Raw genomic sequence first — 21,455 nt, forward strand, 5'->3', positions numbered from 1 at the left:
AAAACATGGTAACATTTAATTATTTGTGTGTTATTAGTTTAAGCAGACTGTGATTGTCTATTGTTGTGACTTAGATGAAGATCAGATCACATTTCATGACCAATTTGTGCAGAAATCCATATAATTCCAAAGGGTTCATACTTTTTCTTGCAACTGTATATATATATTTTAGATTTTTGCAGCTAACACCCATTTCCTTCCATGCTAAAAAGCTTTCACTATATAACAAAATGTGTGTGGACACAAGATAGGATAGGATTCACCTTAGGGTTCTCGGCATCATACTTATGCAAACCTGAAAACAACATAAAGTAATTAGCAAAGTTAGTAGGAGGTCTGCCTACCAAAGATCTGGAGCTTTGTCGGGTTGGCGGAAGAAAATGCCGCACATTGGTAGGTGTCTCCTTCTCTATAGAGTGGCGCCTCTGTGGAGTTTGCCGTCTCTCAGGCTGAGGTGTAGAGGAGATCGGTAAAAACCTTGGAGGTGCTGAGAATACAATGAAAAGAGACAATTAAAATCCATTAAATACGGTGGTACTGACTACTAGTTCAAGCAGTCAATAACTTTTTTTTTTTTTGTTTGCTAGTACAGTACCGAACTTCGTTTAAAACCTCTTCACTATGCAGATCCTAGATCTTAGTAGTAATTCGAGATTTTGGTTTAGTTTTTATTGGAAAATTAAGTTTGCGTTAGTCACTCACTTTTCCTCCCAGCAGCAGTTCCTGGAGATACATCTTCAGGCTGGGAGTTGGACACACTACTGCTGCTTGAGGACTTCTGCAGCGTATCCTCCTGAGCAAAGAAGTAACGGGACACTATCAGTAACTGTTTACTTTATACGTTTTTAGAGGACAGTGCATTACATAATATACGGCAGTCTCAGGCACAGTTTTATTAACAATTATCCTTAGTCTTTAGAGCATTACTTGGCACAGACTACTACGTGTCGTGCAGCATTGGTTGTATGGACTGTCGCTGCGGTTTTACAGCCTGACCTAGTAAATAGAAATTAATAAACACTAATCTCCTTTTAGTTAATCTATAATCCGGTTGCACATTTCACACACCAGCAAACCAAGCATTTATGGCAAGGAAATCTTTCTGATTAAGCAAGAGTAATCATTGAGGAACAGTTAATCTGCCGACACACGCCACGGCACGACTTTCAAGCATACAGTATAATAGGGGTCTTAGGGCACATTGAAAGAAAAGCTCCATCGTAGAGCCAAAAAGCATCAGGTTTGTGAGTTTCATAGACAGAAATGTCAATCTATACATCTCGTATATATTACTGAAGTATACCCCGTATACTACTGAAAGCTCCTGCAAGTCAGCAGACATGATTGTGATTGATTGCCCCTAGCCTGCTCCACAAACTGAACTGTTACTGCTCGTCTAGGCAGCAATTCCACTTTGTTATAGACAATCTTCTACAGCTATATTCGTGATTAGAAATATGGCAATACGCATTTTGTATATAACACATGATATGATAAGTTTGGAAGGCAGGTGACAAAATATACAAATATCTATCAACACGTCAAGATGTAAATTTAGCTTTAGGCTACTTTCACATCTGCGTTTTTGCTGGATCCGTCATGGGATTAGCAAAAATGCATCCGATATATAATACAACCATCTGCATCCGTTCAGAATGGATCCAGTTTTATTATATCTCAAATGAACATGAGGTCATGAAACACAATGTAAGTCAATGGTGATGGATCCGTTTTTTCGGAAGCGAAACAAAACGGATCTGGCACTTGTTGACTTAGAATGGATTTAGTGACAAATCCATCTTGCTCATTTGGGATATAATGGGTGCAGATGGTTGTATTATATACCGGATGCGTTTTTTGCTGAACCCATGACGGATCCAGCAAAAACGCAGATGTGAAAGTAGCCTAAAGCTGAATATTCATGTTGACATCTTCATCAGTATTCCATGACGCACTCAAAAACGCTGCTTGCGTGCGTCATGGGAACGCAACGAATGAGAACGGAATTTACGGAATTCTGGTGCACTCCAGTTCAATTCAATTTTGTCCCAATTGACAACGAATGGGGACAAACTTCTGCGTTTTCCTCCGGTTTTTAGATCCTATGATGGATCTCAATAGCAGAAAGGAAAACACTAATGTGAAAGAAGCCTTAGTGACACTAGGACTGCAAGATGAGATCTCACAACTACCAGAAAGCATCGGCAGAGTTGGACCATACAACTATTTTCCTTACTTACTGGATGAGAACCAAGGACTCTAACCTTGAAAACTGACTTGTTGGCCTACTTCTACTTTATCTGGATCCTTATTGTAGATTCCTCTATACCCAATACCGCCCCCACTACACAGTGACTAATGCGGCTAATGCCCCGCTCTATGCAGTCTATTACTATGCCATTTAGTAGTTTAAGTTGGACTCAGTTTATTTCTACCCATTCAAAGTTTTCTGTTTCTGGGAGTAAAGTTCATTTTTGGTAATCTAGCCACCGAGGCGACCCACACTTTGTTGAGGGAAAACGCTCCTGTAGTTTGTGACATGGCATCTTTCATTTTATGAGGTATGTCTTATTAATATAACTGGACAACACATTTTCTGCCATTTAGAAACTATTTTAACTATGAACAATGTAGATCTTCACAGCAATTTTATCACAGTCAACAGCTATTACAGACTTCTGTGTATCCATGTGTTTTATTTCTCTATATATAATGTATGTCTGTGAAGGTTCTCATTTATCCAGGTCATCGTATATCTGTAAAGAATAGATCAAGGCAACTGGACTTACTGTAGATTTCTTGAAAACGTTTCACTCGTTCTTCCAACAAGCTTTCTCAATTCTGAGTGGAGTTGCGAAAGCTCGTTGGAAGAACGAGTGAAACGTTTTCAAGAAATCTACAGTAGGTCCAGTTGCCTTGATTTATTCTTTACAGATATATATATATATAGTAAACATTCTATAGTACAAATTTTCGGCCACTAGATGGCAGCAAACCATATATGTGAGCCTTATGTGCATTCCTTTGTCTTAAAGGGAGTCTGTCACCACAATTTGCCCTTATAGACCACTTACATAGCACTATAGCATAACTATAGATCAGTCAAACGGTACCTTTGTCTTTTTGTTTGGATGTTGACCAGGGGCAAAAACTGAGTTGTATTCATATGTAAATGAGGGCTCGCAAGTGCCCAGGGGCGGCGTTCGGGCTGTAAGTGCCCAGGCTGCTCTTCCAGCCCGAATGCCGCCCCTGGGCACTTGCGAGCCCTCATTTACATATGAATAAAACTGCCCCTGGTGAACATCCAAACAAAAAGACAAAGGTACCGTTTGACTGATCTATGGTTATGCTATAGTGCTATGTAAGTGGTCTATAAGGGCAAATTGTGGTGACAGACTCCCTTTAAGGTCACTAGGGGAGGGGGAATTAGGTTGCAGTTTTCAAATCTACCTATGAACTCAGAGTTGAAGTTGCTGAAACCACTCCTATCAAGTTAAGGAGCCAATAGTCTCTTCTTAAGTGCAGTGGAGCAATAATAAATTGCTCGTGAAGGCGTACCTACAGTAGAGGTGTAGACAGCGCTTCCCTTGTCCATGGTCTACAACATTCAAGCAAATAGGACAAGAACAGCATTGTTGCCGGGGGTAATAAAACATTTAATTTTTTTATTTTATTTATTTAAATGCAGATGAAATGAAAGCATTTCATAGAGAACGCATCCTGTGTGTCACTCTGGCTCCGTACACATGTATTTACAGGAGTCTAGTGAGTCACGAGTACTGTGGAAGGCAGAGAATGCCCACACACTGAGCTATGGCTGGATGTGATGTATGGCAATGTTACAATGCAGAGATGTTCACGCAGTAAACTTGGAATGACCTGTGTGATGGCATAACTGTACAATGAACAGGTAGAGGTGACTACTGGTGCACATATATTACAAAGATAGTCACCATCTTTTGCGGCCCCCAGAAGAGAATGGGTCCGAGAGAAAAAAATAAACTAAATCCTGTAAAAAAAAAAAAATCCTGTTGCATTAGTTTGAGCCATTTCTGTCTGAGATCCATTTTTTTAGGGTACTTTCCCGCTAGCGTTAAAGTTTTCCGGTATTGAGTTCTGTCACAGGGGCTCAATACCGGAAAAAACGCTTCAGATTTTTCCTAATGCATTCTGATTGGAAAGCATTCCGTTCAGTATGCATCAGAATGTCTTCAGTTCAGTCCCTCTTATGGTATTTGGCCGGAGAAAATACCGCAGCAAGCTGCAGTATTTTCTCTGGCCAAAATTCAGTAACACATGCCGGCATTAATTTCCATTGAAATGTATTAATGCCAGATCCGGTACCAAGTGTTCAGGGAAAAAATAAATACCGGATCAGTTTTTCCGGATGACACCGGAGAGACAGATCCGGTATTCCAATGCATTTGTCAGACGGATCCGGAAACAAATGCTAACCGTTTGCATACGGATTTCCGGATCCGTCAGGCAGCTCCGGCAACGGAACTGCCTGCCGGAATCCTCTAACGCAAGTGTGAAAGGACACTAAGAGTCCATTCACACGTCCGTATGTGTTTTGCGGATCCGAAAAACACGGACACCGGCAATGTGCGTTCCGCATTTTGCGGACCGCACATGGCCTGCACTCTCATAGAAAATGCCTTTTCTTGTCCGCAACTGCAGATAAGAATAGGACATGTTCTATATTTTGGTGGAACGGAAGTGCGGATCTGCAAATGCGGACAGCACATTCCAGCCCCATTGAAAATGAATGGGTCCGCACCTGTTCTGCAAAATTGCAAACCCATTTAGCAGACGTGTGAATGGACCCTTACAGTACTTTCACACTACCGTTATTCTTTTCCGGCATTGAGTTCCATCCTAGGGGCTCAATACCGGAAAATAACTGATCAGTGTTATCCTAATGCATACTGAATGGAGAGCAATCCGTTCAGGATGCTTTAGGATGTCTTCAGTTCAATCTTTTTGACTTTTCAGGATGGAGATAATACCGCAGCATGCTGTGGTTTTATCTCTGTCCAAAATTCCGGAACACTTGCTGGAATGCCGGATTCGTCATTTTTTCCCATTGAAATGCATTAATGCCGGATCCGGCCCTGAGTGTCCAAGCTAAACGGATCCGGCATTGCGCTCTGCGCATGCTCAGACTGCAAAAAATGTAAAAAAAAAAATATATATATATATAAAAATGCCGGATCCGTTTTTCTGGATGAAACCGGAGAGACGGATCCGACATTTCAATGCATTTGTCATACAGATCAGGATCCTGATCAGTCTGACAAATGCCATCAGACTCGGATGCAGACTCATTCACTTCAATGGGTCCACAAATCCGGAGATGCGGAATGGTGCGGAACGGAAGCACGGAACGGAACCCTACGGAAGCCTTTCGTCCCGTACTTTCGTTAAGCAAAAAGACAGAACATGTCCTATCTTTTTGCGATCGGCTGCGGCTGCCGCATGGACTGTGTTCGTGTATTGCAGCCCACATTGCACGACCACGGGGTGCACATGTTTGTGTACAGGGGGCCTTAGACAATAAAAAAAAAGCATGCAGTACTTTTGTTTCCATCTAAAAAAAAAAAAAAAGGATCTCAGGCGGAAATGGCTCAAATGGATGACAACTGATGCAACAGGATCAGTTTTTTTACCGGATCGTGTAAAAAACGGATACTATGCAATCCTATGTATAACTGATGCTACAGACCCTGTTTTTTTCTCTCTCTCTCTTTTCTGACGGATCAGAATAATGGAAAGCTAAATGGTGATGTGAATGCACCCTTAGGCCTCAAGCACACGACCGTTGTTTGGGTCCGCATCCGAGCCGCCGTTTTGGCGGCTCAGATACGGACCCATTCACTTCAACGGGGCCGCAAAAGATGCGGACAGCACTCCGTATGCTGTCCGCATCCGTGGCTCCGTTCCGCGGCCCCGCTAAAAAAAATATAACATGTCCTATTCTTGTCCGCGCTTTGCGGACAAGAATAGGCATTTATATTGCCGGCGCCGGTTCCGTACCGCAAATTGCAGAAGGCAACACGGGCGGCTTCCGTTTTTTGCGGACCGCAAAAAAAAACCGGAACGGTCGTGTGCATGAGTCCTTAAGAAAAGTAAAAAAAAAAAAAAAAAGATATGGGAACCAGCAGAATGTTTTCACCACCCTAGTAAGATTCACAACTTGAGAATAGAAACAAACAAAAAAAAAGGACAATTCTTCTTCAGCTGTCCCTAGGACATGATTAATAAATGTATGGAAGAGAAGTTTGCAAAAGCACGCCAATGTAATAGGAGGACCAGAGGTGGGACCCGGCAATTCTTTGTTCAGCAGAGTAAAGAAGTTATTTCCTTGCTGTTGTGGTAGTAAGGTCTCCACGATCACCTGATTCAAAGCTAATTTTTAACTTTGTTTTAATGATAAAGAAAGTAGCAATAAAAACCAAAATAGAAAAAGAAATAAATGAGCTGAGAGCTTCATCCCATGACCTGTGGAACACCTCTTTTGAGGGTGGCTGAATTCACTTCTCTGCCGATTTTACTATACAGGTCCTTCTAAAAAAATTAGCATATTGTGATAAAGTTCATTATTTTCTGTAATGTACTGATAAACATTAGACTTTCATATATTTTAGATTCATTACACACAACTGAAGTAGTTCAAGCCTTTTATTGTTTTAATATTGATGATTTTGGCATACAGCTCATGAAAACCCAAAATTAGCATATCATGAAAAGGTTCTCTAAACGAGCTATTAACCTAATCATCTGAATCAACTAATTAACTCTAAACACCTGCAAAAGATTCCCGAGGCTTTTAAAAACTCCCAGCCTGGTTCATTACTCAAAACCGCAATCATGGGTAAGACTGCCGACCTGACTGCTGTCCAGAAGGCCATCATTGACACCCTCAAGCAAGAGGGTAAGACACAGAAAGAAATTTCTGAACGAATAGGCTCTTCCCAGAGTGCTGTATCAAGGCACCTCAGTGGGAAGTCTGTGGGAAGGAAAAAATGTGGCAGAAAACGCTGCACAACGAGAAGAGGTGACCGGACCCTGAGGAAGATTGTGGAGAAGGACCGATTCCAGACCTTGGGGGACCTGCGGAAGCAGTGGACTGAGTCTGGAGTAGAAACATCCAGAGCCACTGTGTACAGGCGTGTGCAGGAAATGGGCTGCAGGTGCTGCATTCCCCAGGTCAAGCCACTTTTGAACCAGAAACAGCTGCAGAAGCGCCTGACCTGGGCTACAGAGAAGCAGCACTGGACTGTTGCTCAGTGGTCCAAAGTACTTTTTTCGGATGAAACCAAATTTTGCATGTCATTCGGAAATCAAGGTGCCAGAGTCTGGAGGAAGACTGGGGAGAGGGAAATTCCAAAATGCCTGAACTCCAGTGTCAAGTACCCACAGTCAGTGATGGTCTGGGGTGCCATGTCAGCTGCTGGTGTTGGTCCACTGTGTTTTATCAAGGGCAGGGTCAATGCAGCTAGCTATCAGGAGATTTTGGAGCACTTCATGCTTCCATCTGCTGAAAAGCTTTATGGAGATGAAGATTTCATTTTTCAGCACGACCTGGCACCTGCTCACAGTGCCAAAACCACTGGTAAATGGTTTACTGACCATGGTATTACTGTGCTCAATTGGCCTGCCAACTCTCCTGACCTGAACCCCATAGAGAATCTGTGGGATATTGGGAAGAGAAAGTTGAGAGACGCAAGACCCAACACTCTGGATGAGCTTAAGGCCGCTATCGAAGCATCCTGGGCCTCCATAACACCTCAGCAGTGCCACAGGCTGATTGCCTCCATGCCACGCCGCATTGAAGCAGTCATTTCTGCAAAAGGATTCCCGACCAAGTATTGAGTGCAGAACTGAACATAATTATTTGAAGGTTGACTTTTTTTTAATTAAAAACACTTTTCTTTTATTGGTCGGATGAAATATGCTAATTTTTTTTAGATAGGAATTTGGGGTTTTCATGAGCTGTATGCCAAAATCATCAATATTAAAACAATAAAAGGCTTGAACTACTTCAGTTGTGTGTAATGAATCTAAAATATATGAAAGTCTAATGTTTATCAGTACATTACAGAAAATAATGAACTTTATCACAATATGCAATTTTTTTAGAAGGACCTGTATATGCAGGTTTGTCGGAAAAAAACATAAAAAAAACAAAAGCTAATCAGTTTTAATCTCTTGTTTGCTTTAATGGTGTAAGACTTAGGCTATATCTACACAAACGTATTTTGTTTCCGTGTCCGTTCCGTTTTTTGCGGATAGGATGCAGACCCATATATTTCAATAGGTCCACAAAAAATGCGGACAGCATACAGTGTGCTATCCGCATCTGTATGCCCGTTCCGTAGCCCCGCAAAAAAATAAATAAATAGAACATGTCCTATTGTTGTCCGTTTGGCAGACAAGGATAGGCATTGTTACAATGGATCCACACAAAAAAAAAAAAAGACGGACGTCATCCATTTTTTGGGGCGGATCCTCAAAACACATACGGTCATGTGAATGTAGCCTCATTCAGACGTCAGTGTTTTGGTCAGTGATTGTGAGCCCAAACCAGGACTGTAGCCTCCACAGACATTAGGTATAAGGGAAAGATCTGCACCTGGTTTTGACTCAAAATCACTGATGGAAATCACTGACCGAACACTGACTGTTTGAATATGGCATTATTTTGAGCATCGCTAGCGCTTCATTTATTTCAAATGGGCAGAAAAGTCCTGCAAGGAATTGAAGAGCAATCTTCCATTGCAAGAAGCCTCTTATTTTCTTATGTGGATCCTTAAGAAAAGTAAAAATAAATAAAAAAGTATATGGGAACCAACAGAATGTTTTTACCACCCTAGTAAGATTCGCAACTTGCTAATAGAAACAAAAAAAAAAAAAAGGGCAATTCTTCTTCCGCTGTCCCTAGGACATGATTAATAAATGTATGGAAGGTAAGTTTGCAAAAGCACGCCAATGTTTTTTTTTTGTGCCCACTACACTATTAGGCGCGGGTCTTTTAACCGTTTTGTGGCAATCTGACAGATTATAGTCTGCTGATAAATACCAGTAAATCCTAGCATCCATTCAGGTTATTAAGAGAAATCTCTTATAGCTAAGTGTGAATGTCTTGAATACCGCAATCACATCAGAGACAGATATTCTATTTATGCTTTTGATATTTAATGCAACTTAAAAGCAGAGTGCAACTGCAAGCAGAACAGAAAATGCAGAGTCAGACACGAGCATTGCACTCCACCGGCAGTTGTCTAGACTTGGGATAGAGGACACACCCATACACACACAAGCGCTATACTTAGGACGCACAACTGAAAGGTAGTTATTACTTTAGTTTATGTAAGGCTAATGATGCAGAACACACACAATCAGACCTAAACAGCCAAACAGACAAGGTGTGTTCAGGGTTGAGCACCTTGTGACAACAATGGAGGTTATAAGAGTGAACATGGGGGGCATGGCCGGCAGCGCATGGAGTGAGACGCACTTCAACTCGTCTGCGGTGCTTCAGATCTGAGACAGCGGCACAAAGCCTACAGAACTTACCTAAAGTTCACTGCACATAAAGAAATAGTCACCCTGCCAGACTTAAAGATGACGAAGACCAGGAAAAAGGCGGCCTCAGGTAAATTGACAGAGTTCTTCCCTGCTGCCAGCGCAACCCAAAATGGCTGGCCCTGCAATATCTCACCATGTCCCCTCCCCTGCCACATCAGGGCAGCGCACACCATAAAGCTTAATGGGGAGAAATATGGCGGCGCCACACATTTGTCATGACACCCCGCCTGGGCAGCATTATGTGAATGTTGGTAGTCCCCAAGGGCAGGTTTTTTTGATGGAACAGCAGTAAGGAGACTGCTCAAACACAGTATGTACTCAGCCTTACCCTGCTGGGCGGCAGCAGCATGGGATCCGACAGACCAGTCACAGAGTCTTTCCTTAAAGACCTAATGGGAGACCTGCGAATGTCCTTGCAGGCAGATTTTCACAACATGATGACCGCTTTAGAAAACGAAATGGTGGAAATTGGAAGGCGCACGTCCCACTTAAAAACAAAATGTCTGAATTTGCAAAAGCACATAACGATCTAGGAGACACTACAAATGATAAAGATGAAGAACTAGTGGCACTTCAGTGCAAAAGTGATTGATTTGGAAGATCGTTGCCGCTGCAAGAATATCCGATTTAGAGGAATTCCGGAAATGGTAAAACCAGATCAACTTCATGAATACCTGATTGACTTCTTTACAATCCTGTTGCCCAACGCCCCTCAACCTGTTGCCCAATGCCTCTCAAACAGAACGTTTTATTGATAGAGCTCATCAATTACCAAAGCCTAAAGGTTTGCAAGCGGAAGCGCCTAGAGACGTGCTCGTGCGAATCACTTTCTATCACACTAAGGAAAATCTAATGGCTGCCGCCAGGAACAATCCAGAGGTACCGGACAGGTTCCGTTCTATATCCCTCTAAACCGACCTTTCAGCGGCCACCCTTGCTAAACATGGGGGAGTTTAAGGAAGCTACGAAGATCCTATAATCCCACAAAATCCCGTATAGGTGGAGTTTCCCGGCTAAGCTGCTGATCTCAAGAGAAGGGGGTAAAGTGGTAGCATCCAGCCCAGCAGATGCCATGCAGCTTATATCTTCATGGAACTTGCCCTCATCTTCTGATTCCATGTTAACACCTAAACACACCTTACCCCCGCATCTGGAGGAAGAGTGGACCACGGTTCGTCGGCGGAGATCTCCTAATGACTGAAGGATCTGTGAGCAAACGTGTCCTTCTCTCCCTTCTTTGTAGCAGTGAAATTTAATTGTCTGAGGCCTGAACGTCCGATACTGGGATTTCCTTGTCTTATCCACTTTTAGCAATGCCGTTTATCATCAGATACGGGCGTTGTAGGTTCCGAAATGTGGGAACCATTTTACGGCGTTTACTGTTTATGTCTTTTGTGCTAGAGAAATTACCTCATCATTGCTTAAATACATTGAGAGCAGGAAAAGGTGTGAGGCGCGTGTAGTCTGGGTATGTGAAGATCAACCGCTAGCAGTTCATCTGTTCAAATATAATGGTACTTAAAATCACATCAATTAATGCAAAAGGACTAAACAGCCCATTTAAAAGAAGCCAATTATGGCTGGATGCTATTAAAAGAAACTCGGATATTATAAGTATACAGGAAACGCATCTGCTTTAAGGCGATCTTCACAGACTTAAACACAAGCGCTTCCCTGTTATTATATCGACATCTATGAATGCGAAAAAAAGAGGAGTTACCATTGCAATCAGAGATACAGTTGCCTTTAAATTAATAGAATCCCATATAGACGAGGGGGGCAGATATGTGATTCTCATTTGCGACCATAATAATATACTGTTTACTCTAGTGGCCATATATGCTCCAAATAAGAAACAGCTTAAATGTTTTAAGAAGATTTTTGCACTGGTGAGGTCTGTCAGGAAAGGTTCACTTTTGTACATGGGAGACCTCAAGGATTCCTCAGCTAACGCTAAAACCCCTACCCCATCCAAGCTATACCAACTCACCCAAAAAGAAGGTCTATTGGATGTGTGGAGACTACAACACCACACAGAACGTGACTACAGTTTCTTCTCATCTGCCCATAAAACATATTCTAGGATTGACCTTTTCCTGACAGACCAAAACACTTTTCAAAAGATTTCCTCTTGTTCAACTGGCCATAAAGAATGGTCGGATCATGCGCCTGTTTCAGGTGCTGATTTCCGTACAATACAACCCCCCCCCAAGAGTCCCTTGGAGGATTAACGGCAGGATATTGCACTCCCCCAAATATCTACCCCAATCGCAAAAAGCTCTTACAAAGTTTTTTTTACTTTTAATGATAATGGAGAAACAAGTATTGCCTCAATCTGGTGTGCCCATAAGGTATTTATAAGGGGGCACTATATTAGTATGGCTTTGAAAGAAAAAAAGATAGGGAAGCTCAATATCTGCAACTCACTACATCCATTATTGAACTTAGTCGACTGAATAAGCAATCCTATGATTCAGGGAGAGAACAAGAGCTCAAAGAATTACACCATAGACTACACCTTCTTCACAAATATGAGTTAGCATTGAGGATACTAAAAGCTAAGTACTATGGCCATGACAATAAAGCCACCTCTCTCTTGGCCTCTAGACTGAAAGTTTTACAGACCAAGTCAAAGATATCTTTCCTACATGACTCAGGGAAACAAAATCTTTAATGCAAAAGATATAGAAGATGCTATAGCTAGATTTTACTCTAACTTATACAACCTAAAATGGGATAATACAACTCCACAACCTGTACAGGGGGACATAGAGCGGTTTTCTTGAATCGGTACATTTACCAAAACTAAAAGCGGTCCAGTTAGAAACCCTATCAGCAGAAATCTCCCTCAAAGAGGTCTCTGCGGCAATTAGATCATTGAAACCCAATAGAACTCCTGGCCCTTATGGCCTGTCCAATGATTATTACAAACAGTTCTCCACTATACTGACACCATTCCTCCACAGAATGTTTAATTACGTCTGTAACTCAGAGCAGATACAGAGTGAAATGTTATCAGCTACAATAGTAACCCTACCAAAACCGGGGAAAACACCGGATAAACCTGAAAACTTTCGCCCAATTTCACTGTTAAACACAGATTTAAAACTGTATGCAAAGATCTTAGCTACTAGACTGACAGATGTCCTTCCTACACCGATTCATAGGGATCAAGTGGGATTTGTCCGGGGCAGACAATCAGTGGACAGAACGAGGAGATTCTTGGATCTGGTGGGGAGGGTGGAGGCGTGTCGGACGCCTTCTCTGCTCCTCTCTTTGGATGCAGAGAAGGCGTTCAACAGGATACACTGGGGTTTCCTGGAAGCAGTTTTGACTAAATTTGGGAATTATAGGTTTGGCACAACAAGCTATATTGGCATTGTACTCTACACCCACAGCAAAAGTACTAGCCTCTGGACCTCTCTCTGAGTCTTTCCCTATTACAAATGGAACCAGGCAGGGGTGCCCTCTCTCCCCTTTAATATTAACCCTGATTAGGCTACTTTCACACTAGCGTTCGGGTGTCCGCTTGTGAGCTCCGTTTGATGGGGCTCACAAGCGGCCCCGAACGCATCCGTCCAGCCCTAATGCATTCTGAGTGGATATGGATCCGCTCAGAATGCATCAGTCTGGCGGCGTTCAGCCTCCGCCCCGCTCAGCAGGCGGACACCTGAACGCTGCTTGCAGCGTTCGGGTGTCTGCCTGGCCATGCGGAGGCAGGCGGATCCGTCCAGACTTACAATGTAAGTCAATGGGGATGGATCTGTTTGAATTTTACACACTATGGCTCAATTTTCAAACGGATCCGTCCCCCATTGACTTTCAATGTAAAGTCTGGACGGATCCGTCTGAGGCTACTTTGACACTTAGAAATTTTTTAACAATATAATGCAGACGGATCTGTTCTGAACGGATCCACCGTCTGCATTATATGAGCGGATCCGTCTCAAATAGGATTATTCGCTGATGATGTTATTGTGGCGCTAACTAACCCTCTGAGCTCTTTGCCGGCAGTCATGAATCTCCTGTCAGAATTTGGTGCTATCTCATACTACAAACGTAATGGCAACAAGTCCCTTATTTTAAATATGGGTCTTCCACCTCTGGATGTCTCCCGACTGACTTCCTGATACCCATTTAAATGGACAAAAGAGGGTCTACCTTATTTGAGCATAACACTTACCTTCCCCTCCAAGGATCTCTTTGCAAATATTTATGTCCCCTTATTTAAAATGATTAAGGATGATATAGCCACGTACTCCAAAGTAGATTTCTCATGGGTGGGCAGGATTGCGACAGCCAAAATTATGCTCCTGCCTAAAATACTATATTACTTTAGGAACCTCCCTATAATGCTTCCTAAGAGATACATTACGGAACTACAAGTGGCTTTAAATACCTTTATATGGAACCACAAAAAACCTAGAGTGGCGGCCTCTACCTTATATAAACCAGTTAATTATTACAAGTAGGTTACACAAAACATAGACATACACATAAACTGTAATTGAATATACTATGTTAAATAGACCCGGAAAAAGTAAGTAAAAACCCACTCAGTGTACATAGATACACCAAACGAGAATGAACTGAGATTGGACGGGTATATCATCAAAAATAAATCCTTTATTAAATAAACATATAGACGAGAACGTGAGACAACAGATAAAGGGGGAGGGATGGAGTACAACAATGGAGGCAGAAAAAGAGTACAATACCTCACTAAATAATGCAACCACAATTACTCAGTATATAGGGGCAAAAAAACATTTGAAAGTACTAAAGTGCAAGTGCAGATGATAAAACACTACATCAGTAAATGGTTACAGACTACACCGCAACATATGGATGTGTAATGGTTCCAATAAATATATGGAACCATATAACAGCCAAGAGAAAAATTTAAGTGCAAGTGTGTAAGGAGTCACCACATCAATGGTCCAATTTCACGATCAAAACTGTGGTGACAACTTAAAACTCCATATACGTAAAAATATGGCTCAGGTGCACGGCAACATCCACCTATGGATAACCCAAGTGGGTATAGCTAAGCACCAGAGCCAGTAAACACATCCCCCAAAATCCACAAGAGCATTACATATCTACTTACCCATGATATGGGAATATACACCTCAGGAGAGCCACGTAACCCTGACGCGCGTTTCGGCGGATGCCTTCCTCTGGGGGTGAGGCTCTCCTTGTAAATGCGCTTCTTATAAAGGACCTTACACACCTGTGTCACATGTTTAGTTAATCTAGGAACGCCCCATTGTAAGCAGGGATATGGGAGGAGGAAAGTTAGGGGCGGGCGAAGTGATGAAGCCGGTTAGCCGGCCGCACACCTCGCCCCACCCACATGAAGCGTCAGAGCCGTGATGGCCAATCACGCATCCGGCAGCGCCAAAAAGAAGGCAGGGAGGTGGGCGCGGCCATCCGATGGCCAGTCACGAGGCCGCACACCAGTTAAGCGGGATGGATTGGGCCTCCCCAACCTGTTTTTATATAATCACGCAGCTTTACTAGATCAAACGAGATGTTGGTTTTTAGGTGATGATGCCCCACAACGGGTCCAAATAGAAAAGGGAGAAATGGGCCCAACCCCCCAAGAGATTATATAAAGGCAATTCTCCTTAGGGACACTTTCCACACTCCCTCTTTACCACCAATGAAAGCTTGCTTTAATTCATGGATAAAAGGAGATTTTTTGTGAAACTCACCTGTAAAATCTTTTTCTCGTCCTTTCCATTGGTGGGAAACAGACCATGGGTATAGCTTAGAGGTATTACTAGGAGGAGACACTATGTAAAAAAGAAAAAACAGCCCCTCCTCCACTGGCTATACCCCCATGCTCCAACAGGAGGACCTCAGTGCGTGCAAAAGCAGTAGGAGAAGGAGACCAAAAACCAACTATTAATAAAGCAAACAGAACCGAGGAATACCGCCATCAGGCCATTAACCATAAGGTCCCAATAGATATAACCAACCCCTCCTGTTACAGACAAGAATGGGTGGGAGCTGTGTCCCCCAATGGAAAAGACGAGAAAAAGATTTTACAGGTGAGTTTCACAAAAAATCTCCTTTTCTCGCACATTCCATTGGGGGACACAGACCATGGGACGTCCTAGAGCAGTCCATGGGGTGGGAGACCAACACCTCCAAGGGGAAACGTCCAACCGTTAAACAGGAACCACAGCCTGCAATACCTTGCACCCTAGGGCAGCATCAGCAGACGCCAGAGAGTGCAGCTGATAGAACTTGGTAAAGGTATGGTTTAATACCGCGGTATATAGTGATACCGGTATATCGCCCAACCCTAACTGGACCCTTACCGGGAGACCCGCTAGGAAGGGGGTCCAATGAGACAGAGAGGAAAATTGCTCTGAGCTCCAGTATGTTGATCGGAAGGCGGGCTTCCACCTCTGACCACACCCCCTGAACCGTCCGAGCCCGGAGAATGCCACCCTAACCTAGGAGACGGGCATCGGTGGTGACAACTGTCCAAGAGATTGGGAGGAAGGATCTCCCTGAAGCCAGATTCTCAGGGGACAGCCACCACGGGGGTTCCATGCGAACCCGAGGAGGTAGGCGGATCTGAGAGTCCAAACCCCTCGATGTCCTGTCCCAGAAGGACAGGATCGCCTGTTGCAGAGGCAAAGTGTGAAACTGGGCAAAGGGGACAGCCTCGAAGGAGGCCACCATAAGCCCCAGAACCTGCATGCACTCCCTGATGGAGATACACGGGGAATGCAGAAGGCGAGACACCGACTCCCGTATCCTTGAGAATTTGTAATCCGGAAGGAATACCCAGGCTGCAGTGGTGTCCAGAATCATCCCCGGAAGGTCACCCTCTGGAAAGGTTGGAGAGAGGACTTCGGGAAGTTGATCAGCCAGCCGAACTGTTGCAGAGTCTGAACAATGATCCTGACGCTGTCTTAGGCCTGGGGACGAGAGGGAGCCTTTATCAGTATGTCATCCAGGTAGGGCAACAGAGATATGCCCCTGGTGCGAAGAAGCTCAATGAGCGGCACCAAGATCTTTGTGAATACCCGCGGGGCTGTCGCCAGCCCAAAGGGAAGGACGACAAACTGATAATGACGGCCGCCAATGGCGAAGCGCAGGAATCTGTGGTGAGACTCTGCAATAGGGACATGCAGATAGGCGTCCCGGATGTCCACTGACGCGAGGAACTTCCCTGGGAGAAGAGAAGAAATAACTGAGCGGAGGGATTCTGTTTAAGAGCTTCAAGTCTAGGACCGGACGTACTGATCCCTCCTTCTTTGGCACAACAAAGAGATTTGAGTAGAACCCTGTACCCTGTTCCTCCAGATGAACTGGGGCAACTACTCCCCATACCAGAAGGGAAGAGACCGCTTGTAAAAGGGCCGAGGCTCGGGCCGGATCCCCCGGAACCCGAGAAGGGAAGAAAGGTTCCGGAGGTATGGAAGCGAATTCAATCTTGTAACGGGAAGTTACAATTTCCAGGGCCCAGGTGTCTTGAACGTGAGCTCTCCAGACCTGCAGAAAGGAGAGCGGACGGCCCCCTTCAGGCGGAGGACTGCTTGGGAGCCGCGGGGCGGGCAGAACTCCCCTGGAATTGTGCCCGCGGGTGCCAGGAAGGTTGAAGCTTAAAGGAAGGCTTCTTGCGGGAGTCCTGAGAGCCGCCGGAAGAGGTGGCTGTCGCAGACCTGGAGGAGGAGAAGCGCCGAAAGGACTGGTTTCTAGAGCCAAAGGGGCGAGCTCTGAAGGCGCGCTTGGATCTAGATTGGGGCAGGTGTGTGCTCTTGCCCCCGTAGCATCAGAGATAATCTCGTCCAGCTTAGCACCGAAGAGCCTGGAGTCCCGCAAAGGGGAGGTTAGTGAGGGAGCGCTTGGAGGAAGCTTCGGCGTCCCAGACCTTCAACCAGACCTCACTGCGCTGCGTGACCGAGAGGGCCGAAACCCTCGCAAAGAGAGCGCTGACGTCCAATGAGGCCTCACAGAAGAATGTTGTCGCTTTGGACATCTAGAGGACGAAGTTCAGAGTGTCCGCAGAGGCATCCTGCTCCGCGAGGTCCTGATGATAGCGCTGCAACCACACCGAAAGCGCCCTGGCTATAAAGGCCGAGGCAAACGCGGGCCGCAGACCTGTGCCCACCAGAGTAAAGATGGCTTTGGAAAGAGAGTCCAAACGCCTGTCAACGGAGTCCTGTAGGGAGGACCCGTCCAGGACTGGTATTGCCGTATTCTTAGCCAATCTGGCCACCGGCGGGCCGACCTTAGGAGGAGAAGACCACTCCTCTGCCGGGAAAGGATACAGAGTATCCATGCGCCTTGTGGCAGAAAAACGGTGATTAGGGCGCTCCCAAGCCGTTGAAAGGACCTTGGCGAACTCCCCAAGAATGGGGAATGTGACTGCCTCTGGTGCGCCACCCCTTCTGGAGTGGAAAAGGGGGAATTCCTGGCTACTAGCAGAAGTAGTCTGCCACCATGGTGGAGAGCTTAGGCGAGGGTTCCGGCTCTGTGTCCTCGTCCAAGCCGGACCTTTACCCTTCAGACTTGTAGTCCCTGCGAGGGGGGAAAGGCTGAACACGCCTCCAGGCGAAGGGGAGAAGCAGAGTCATCCGAGGAGGGATGGGCCAAGTCCGTGGCCACCCTAGCTATGGCAGAGGCCCAGGAGGGCTCCGAAGGGGCGGAGGAGGATGATCCTGTCCCGAGGCAAGGCAAGAGTCACAGGAGCCTGTAACCGATAGTGGCAAGCAGCAGACCTTACAGGATCCCAGTGGGACCTGAGGTGTCACTTTAGATTTTTGGGGGGCCCCAGGTATTGGCAGGACGTCGGCAATCCCGGAGCCAGGGTCTCCTACAGTTTTGCGGAACACTATCTGTCCTACCGTGACCTGTGAGGAGCTGGAGTAGCAGCCAAGCGTGGAGAAGCGCTGAGACAAAGCGGAAGCGCTGGAGCTGACGCGATAGGCTCCGCCCCCCCAGTCGCATCACAGATCGCGCGCGGGGGAAAACATGAAAAAAAGGTAGATCCCGACTCCTAAAATGGCGCCCGCCGTGCAGGGGTTAACGAGCTCTCAGAAACTAAACGGAAATGTCGCAGCAGCATGGCGCTGCGAATAGCTACTGCCCCAAGAAGGAATCCCTCCTCCCTCTCACCCAGCAGGCCCTCCCAGATCCACAGGTAAGCCCAAAAGAACAGTGTCACAGTGTGAGCACGGGAGGAGGAGGAGTTTCCAGGAGAGCAGTTGTACTTATCTGAGTCCTGCAGTCTTCACCCTCCCTCTGTTCCGGACCAGCAGGGGGTCACCTCTTCAGTCATCTGGCACAAGGAGTGGCAATGCACTGGATAGAGGGCAGGACTTGGTGACCCCGGAGCTGCAGGTCGAGCCCGGTTACACTTATCTTCTGGGGGGAAAGGGAGGTAGCCTGGGACGGTCATTCGACCCCGGCGCTCGCTCCGTTGAGAGACCAGGGATGCACCATGCGACCCTGCGTCCTCTGTTTAGAAAAAAAACAAACCGGAGAAGAAAAAACTACAGGGACAACCCTGCAGGAGTGTCACCTCCTTATCCGACACTAAGCTAAAACTGAAGTCCCCCTGTTGGAGCATGGGGGTATAGCAAGTGGAGGAGGAGCTGTTTTTTCTTATTTGCATAGTGTCTCCTCCTATTGGTAGCCTAAGCTATACCCATGGTCTGTGTCACCCAATGTAATGGGTGAGAAAAATGGTTAAGAATAAGGACTTAGTGTCAAGGAACATACCTAGTATTACTTTACGTATAGTTGAATTGCTGATTCCCGATATCTCCTTCTAATCTACAACTACGTTCCCTCTTACATTACCTTCCATAACCCCCGAAAGTTGCCACAGCAGCTTTTGAGCTGTACTTTTTTTAGCAAATCTGGCCGCCCTAAAGGATTGTCTAGAATTTACAAGCTACTACTAGAAAATAACTCAAAAGACAATATTTCTGGGATAAAAAGGTGGGCGACAGATTTGGAATTATCTATTGACGAACAAGCCTGGCATAGGGCTTTCGCCATGGCATGTCAACTTTCCAGCTGTACGACCCACTTAGAATCATCACGCAAGATGCTATACAGATGGTAAATGACCCTGACTCGCTTATGCAAAAAATACCCAGAGGTGTTTGCATCTTGTTGGAGAGATGCGATACAGCCATAGGAGACATTAAGCACATATTTTGGGACTGCCCAGTTCTCAAAACTTTATGGGATGATACATTGGGTTTTTCAGTACCTAGTAATCCAGTTTTTTGCTTACTACACATAGGGCTTTATGATATACCCAAGATAGATAAGGCTATTATTTTTCATACACTCATAGCAGTCAAAATACTTATTGCTAAACATTAGCGCGCCACTCTGGTTCCCACTGTGGATGACATTGTGCGCAGAAAACACCATAGTCTCCTGCAAAGGTGCCTATGACTCCTATTAGAAAGCTTGGGAAAAGTGGCTTAAGGCATACCCAACTCTGAGCACACTAATTCTGGAACTAGCTCCTTTTGATTTTGCTAGTTATATATACTCTCTGTCACAAACTATGTTTACTGTCCACATTCTGTCCCCCTTCTCCTCCCCTTCCCTAACTTGACCCCCTTTCCCCGCCCTATTATCCCTCTGACAATTTATCTGAAAGAGATATACATCATTATCCATAGTGTATTACAGTTATCAAAGCCTTGTGCTTTGACACAGATATCCTATGCATTGTGGCCTTTATTCTGTTATTGTTCATAACTACGGAATTGGTCTGTACTGTCAAATATTGCCTATTTTTATTACCAATAAATACTTTGTGAAATAAGAGTGAACATGGAACCATAACTCCCCAGGAATAAAGTTTTAGCTCATTAAGTAGGGTTAACACGGATGAGATTCTGCAGTGTAAATTTTTGAATAAACGATGAGAGTCTGTTAGATGCCTAAGCCCTCTACCATAGAAGACATGATTTCCATATTTTGGGGACAGCTAACAAACCAAGAGTGTGCAAAGCAGTAATCAAAGCAAAAGGTGGCTACTTTCAAGAACCTAGAATATGACATATTTTCAGTTGTTTCACACTTTTTTGTTATGTATATAATTCCACCTGTATTAATTCATAGTTTTGATGCCTTCAGTGTGAATCTACAATTTTTCATAGTCATGAAAATAAAGAAAACTCTTTGAATGAGAAGGTGTGTCCAAACTTTTGGTCTGTACTGTATGTTAAGGATAAGTCACCAATATTTAAAGGGAATCTGTCACCAGTTTTATGGTGTCCTAACTAAGGGCAACATGAACTAGTGTCAGATTCCCTTAGCAGAATGTTGGGTCACCTTCTTTAACTGACCCAGTCATTATGCTAAAATCTTGTATTGAACAGCTCCAGTGCATGCTGAACGAGCCCTGATATTCATGAGCTCCTGGCTCTCCCCACCCACCTGCTGCTGATTCATATAGAAAAACCTGTAATTCAGAGGCAGGTGAGCTCATGGACTCATCGTCATGGGCTGGAGCTGTTAGAACCTAGCAGCATATAACTGGTGACAGAAAATATACACTCACCTAAAGAATTATTAGGAACACGATACTAATACGGTGTTGGACCCCCTTTTGCCTTCAGAACTGCCTTAATTCTACGTGGCATTGATTCAACAAGGTGTTGATAGCATTCTTTAGAAATGTTGGCCCATATTGATAGACTAGCATCTTGCAGTTGATGGAGATTTGAGGGATGCACATCCAGGGCACGAAGCTCCCGTTCCACCACATCCGAAAGATGCTCTATTGGGTTGAGATCTGGTGACTGTGGGGGCCATTTTAGTACAGTGAACTCACTGTCATGTTCAAGAAACCATTTTGAAATTATTCG

The 21,455-nt window shown here is 44.7% G+C and overlaps 1 protein-coding gene across 5 annotated transcripts in view; it reads right to left on the minus strand.

Moving 5' to 3' along the window:
• The window catches only part of SPIRE1 (spire type actin nucleation factor 1), a 172,241-nt gene that overhangs the window by 18,035 nt on the left and 132,751 nt on the right, over positions 1-21,455 (minus strand). For all 5 annotated transcript variants that reach the window (XM_044293443.1, XM_044293442.1, XM_044293441.1 and 2 more), the window contains 2 exons: positions 703-793; positions 345-487 (listed from right to left, as the gene is read on the minus strand). In XM_044293443.1, the coding sequence (XP_044149378.1) occupies positions 345-487; positions 703-793 (234 nt within the window). The remainder of the gene's footprint in view (positions 1-344; positions 488-702; positions 794-21,455) is intronic.

The sequence above is a fragment of the Bufo gargarizans genome, chromosome 5 (assembly GCF_014858855.1).
Source record: "Bufo gargarizans isolate SCDJY-AF-19 chromosome 5, ASM1485885v1, whole genome shotgun sequence".
Classification (NCBI taxonomy): Eukaryota; Metazoa; Chordata; class Amphibia; order Anura; family Bufonidae; genus Bufo; species Bufo gargarizans.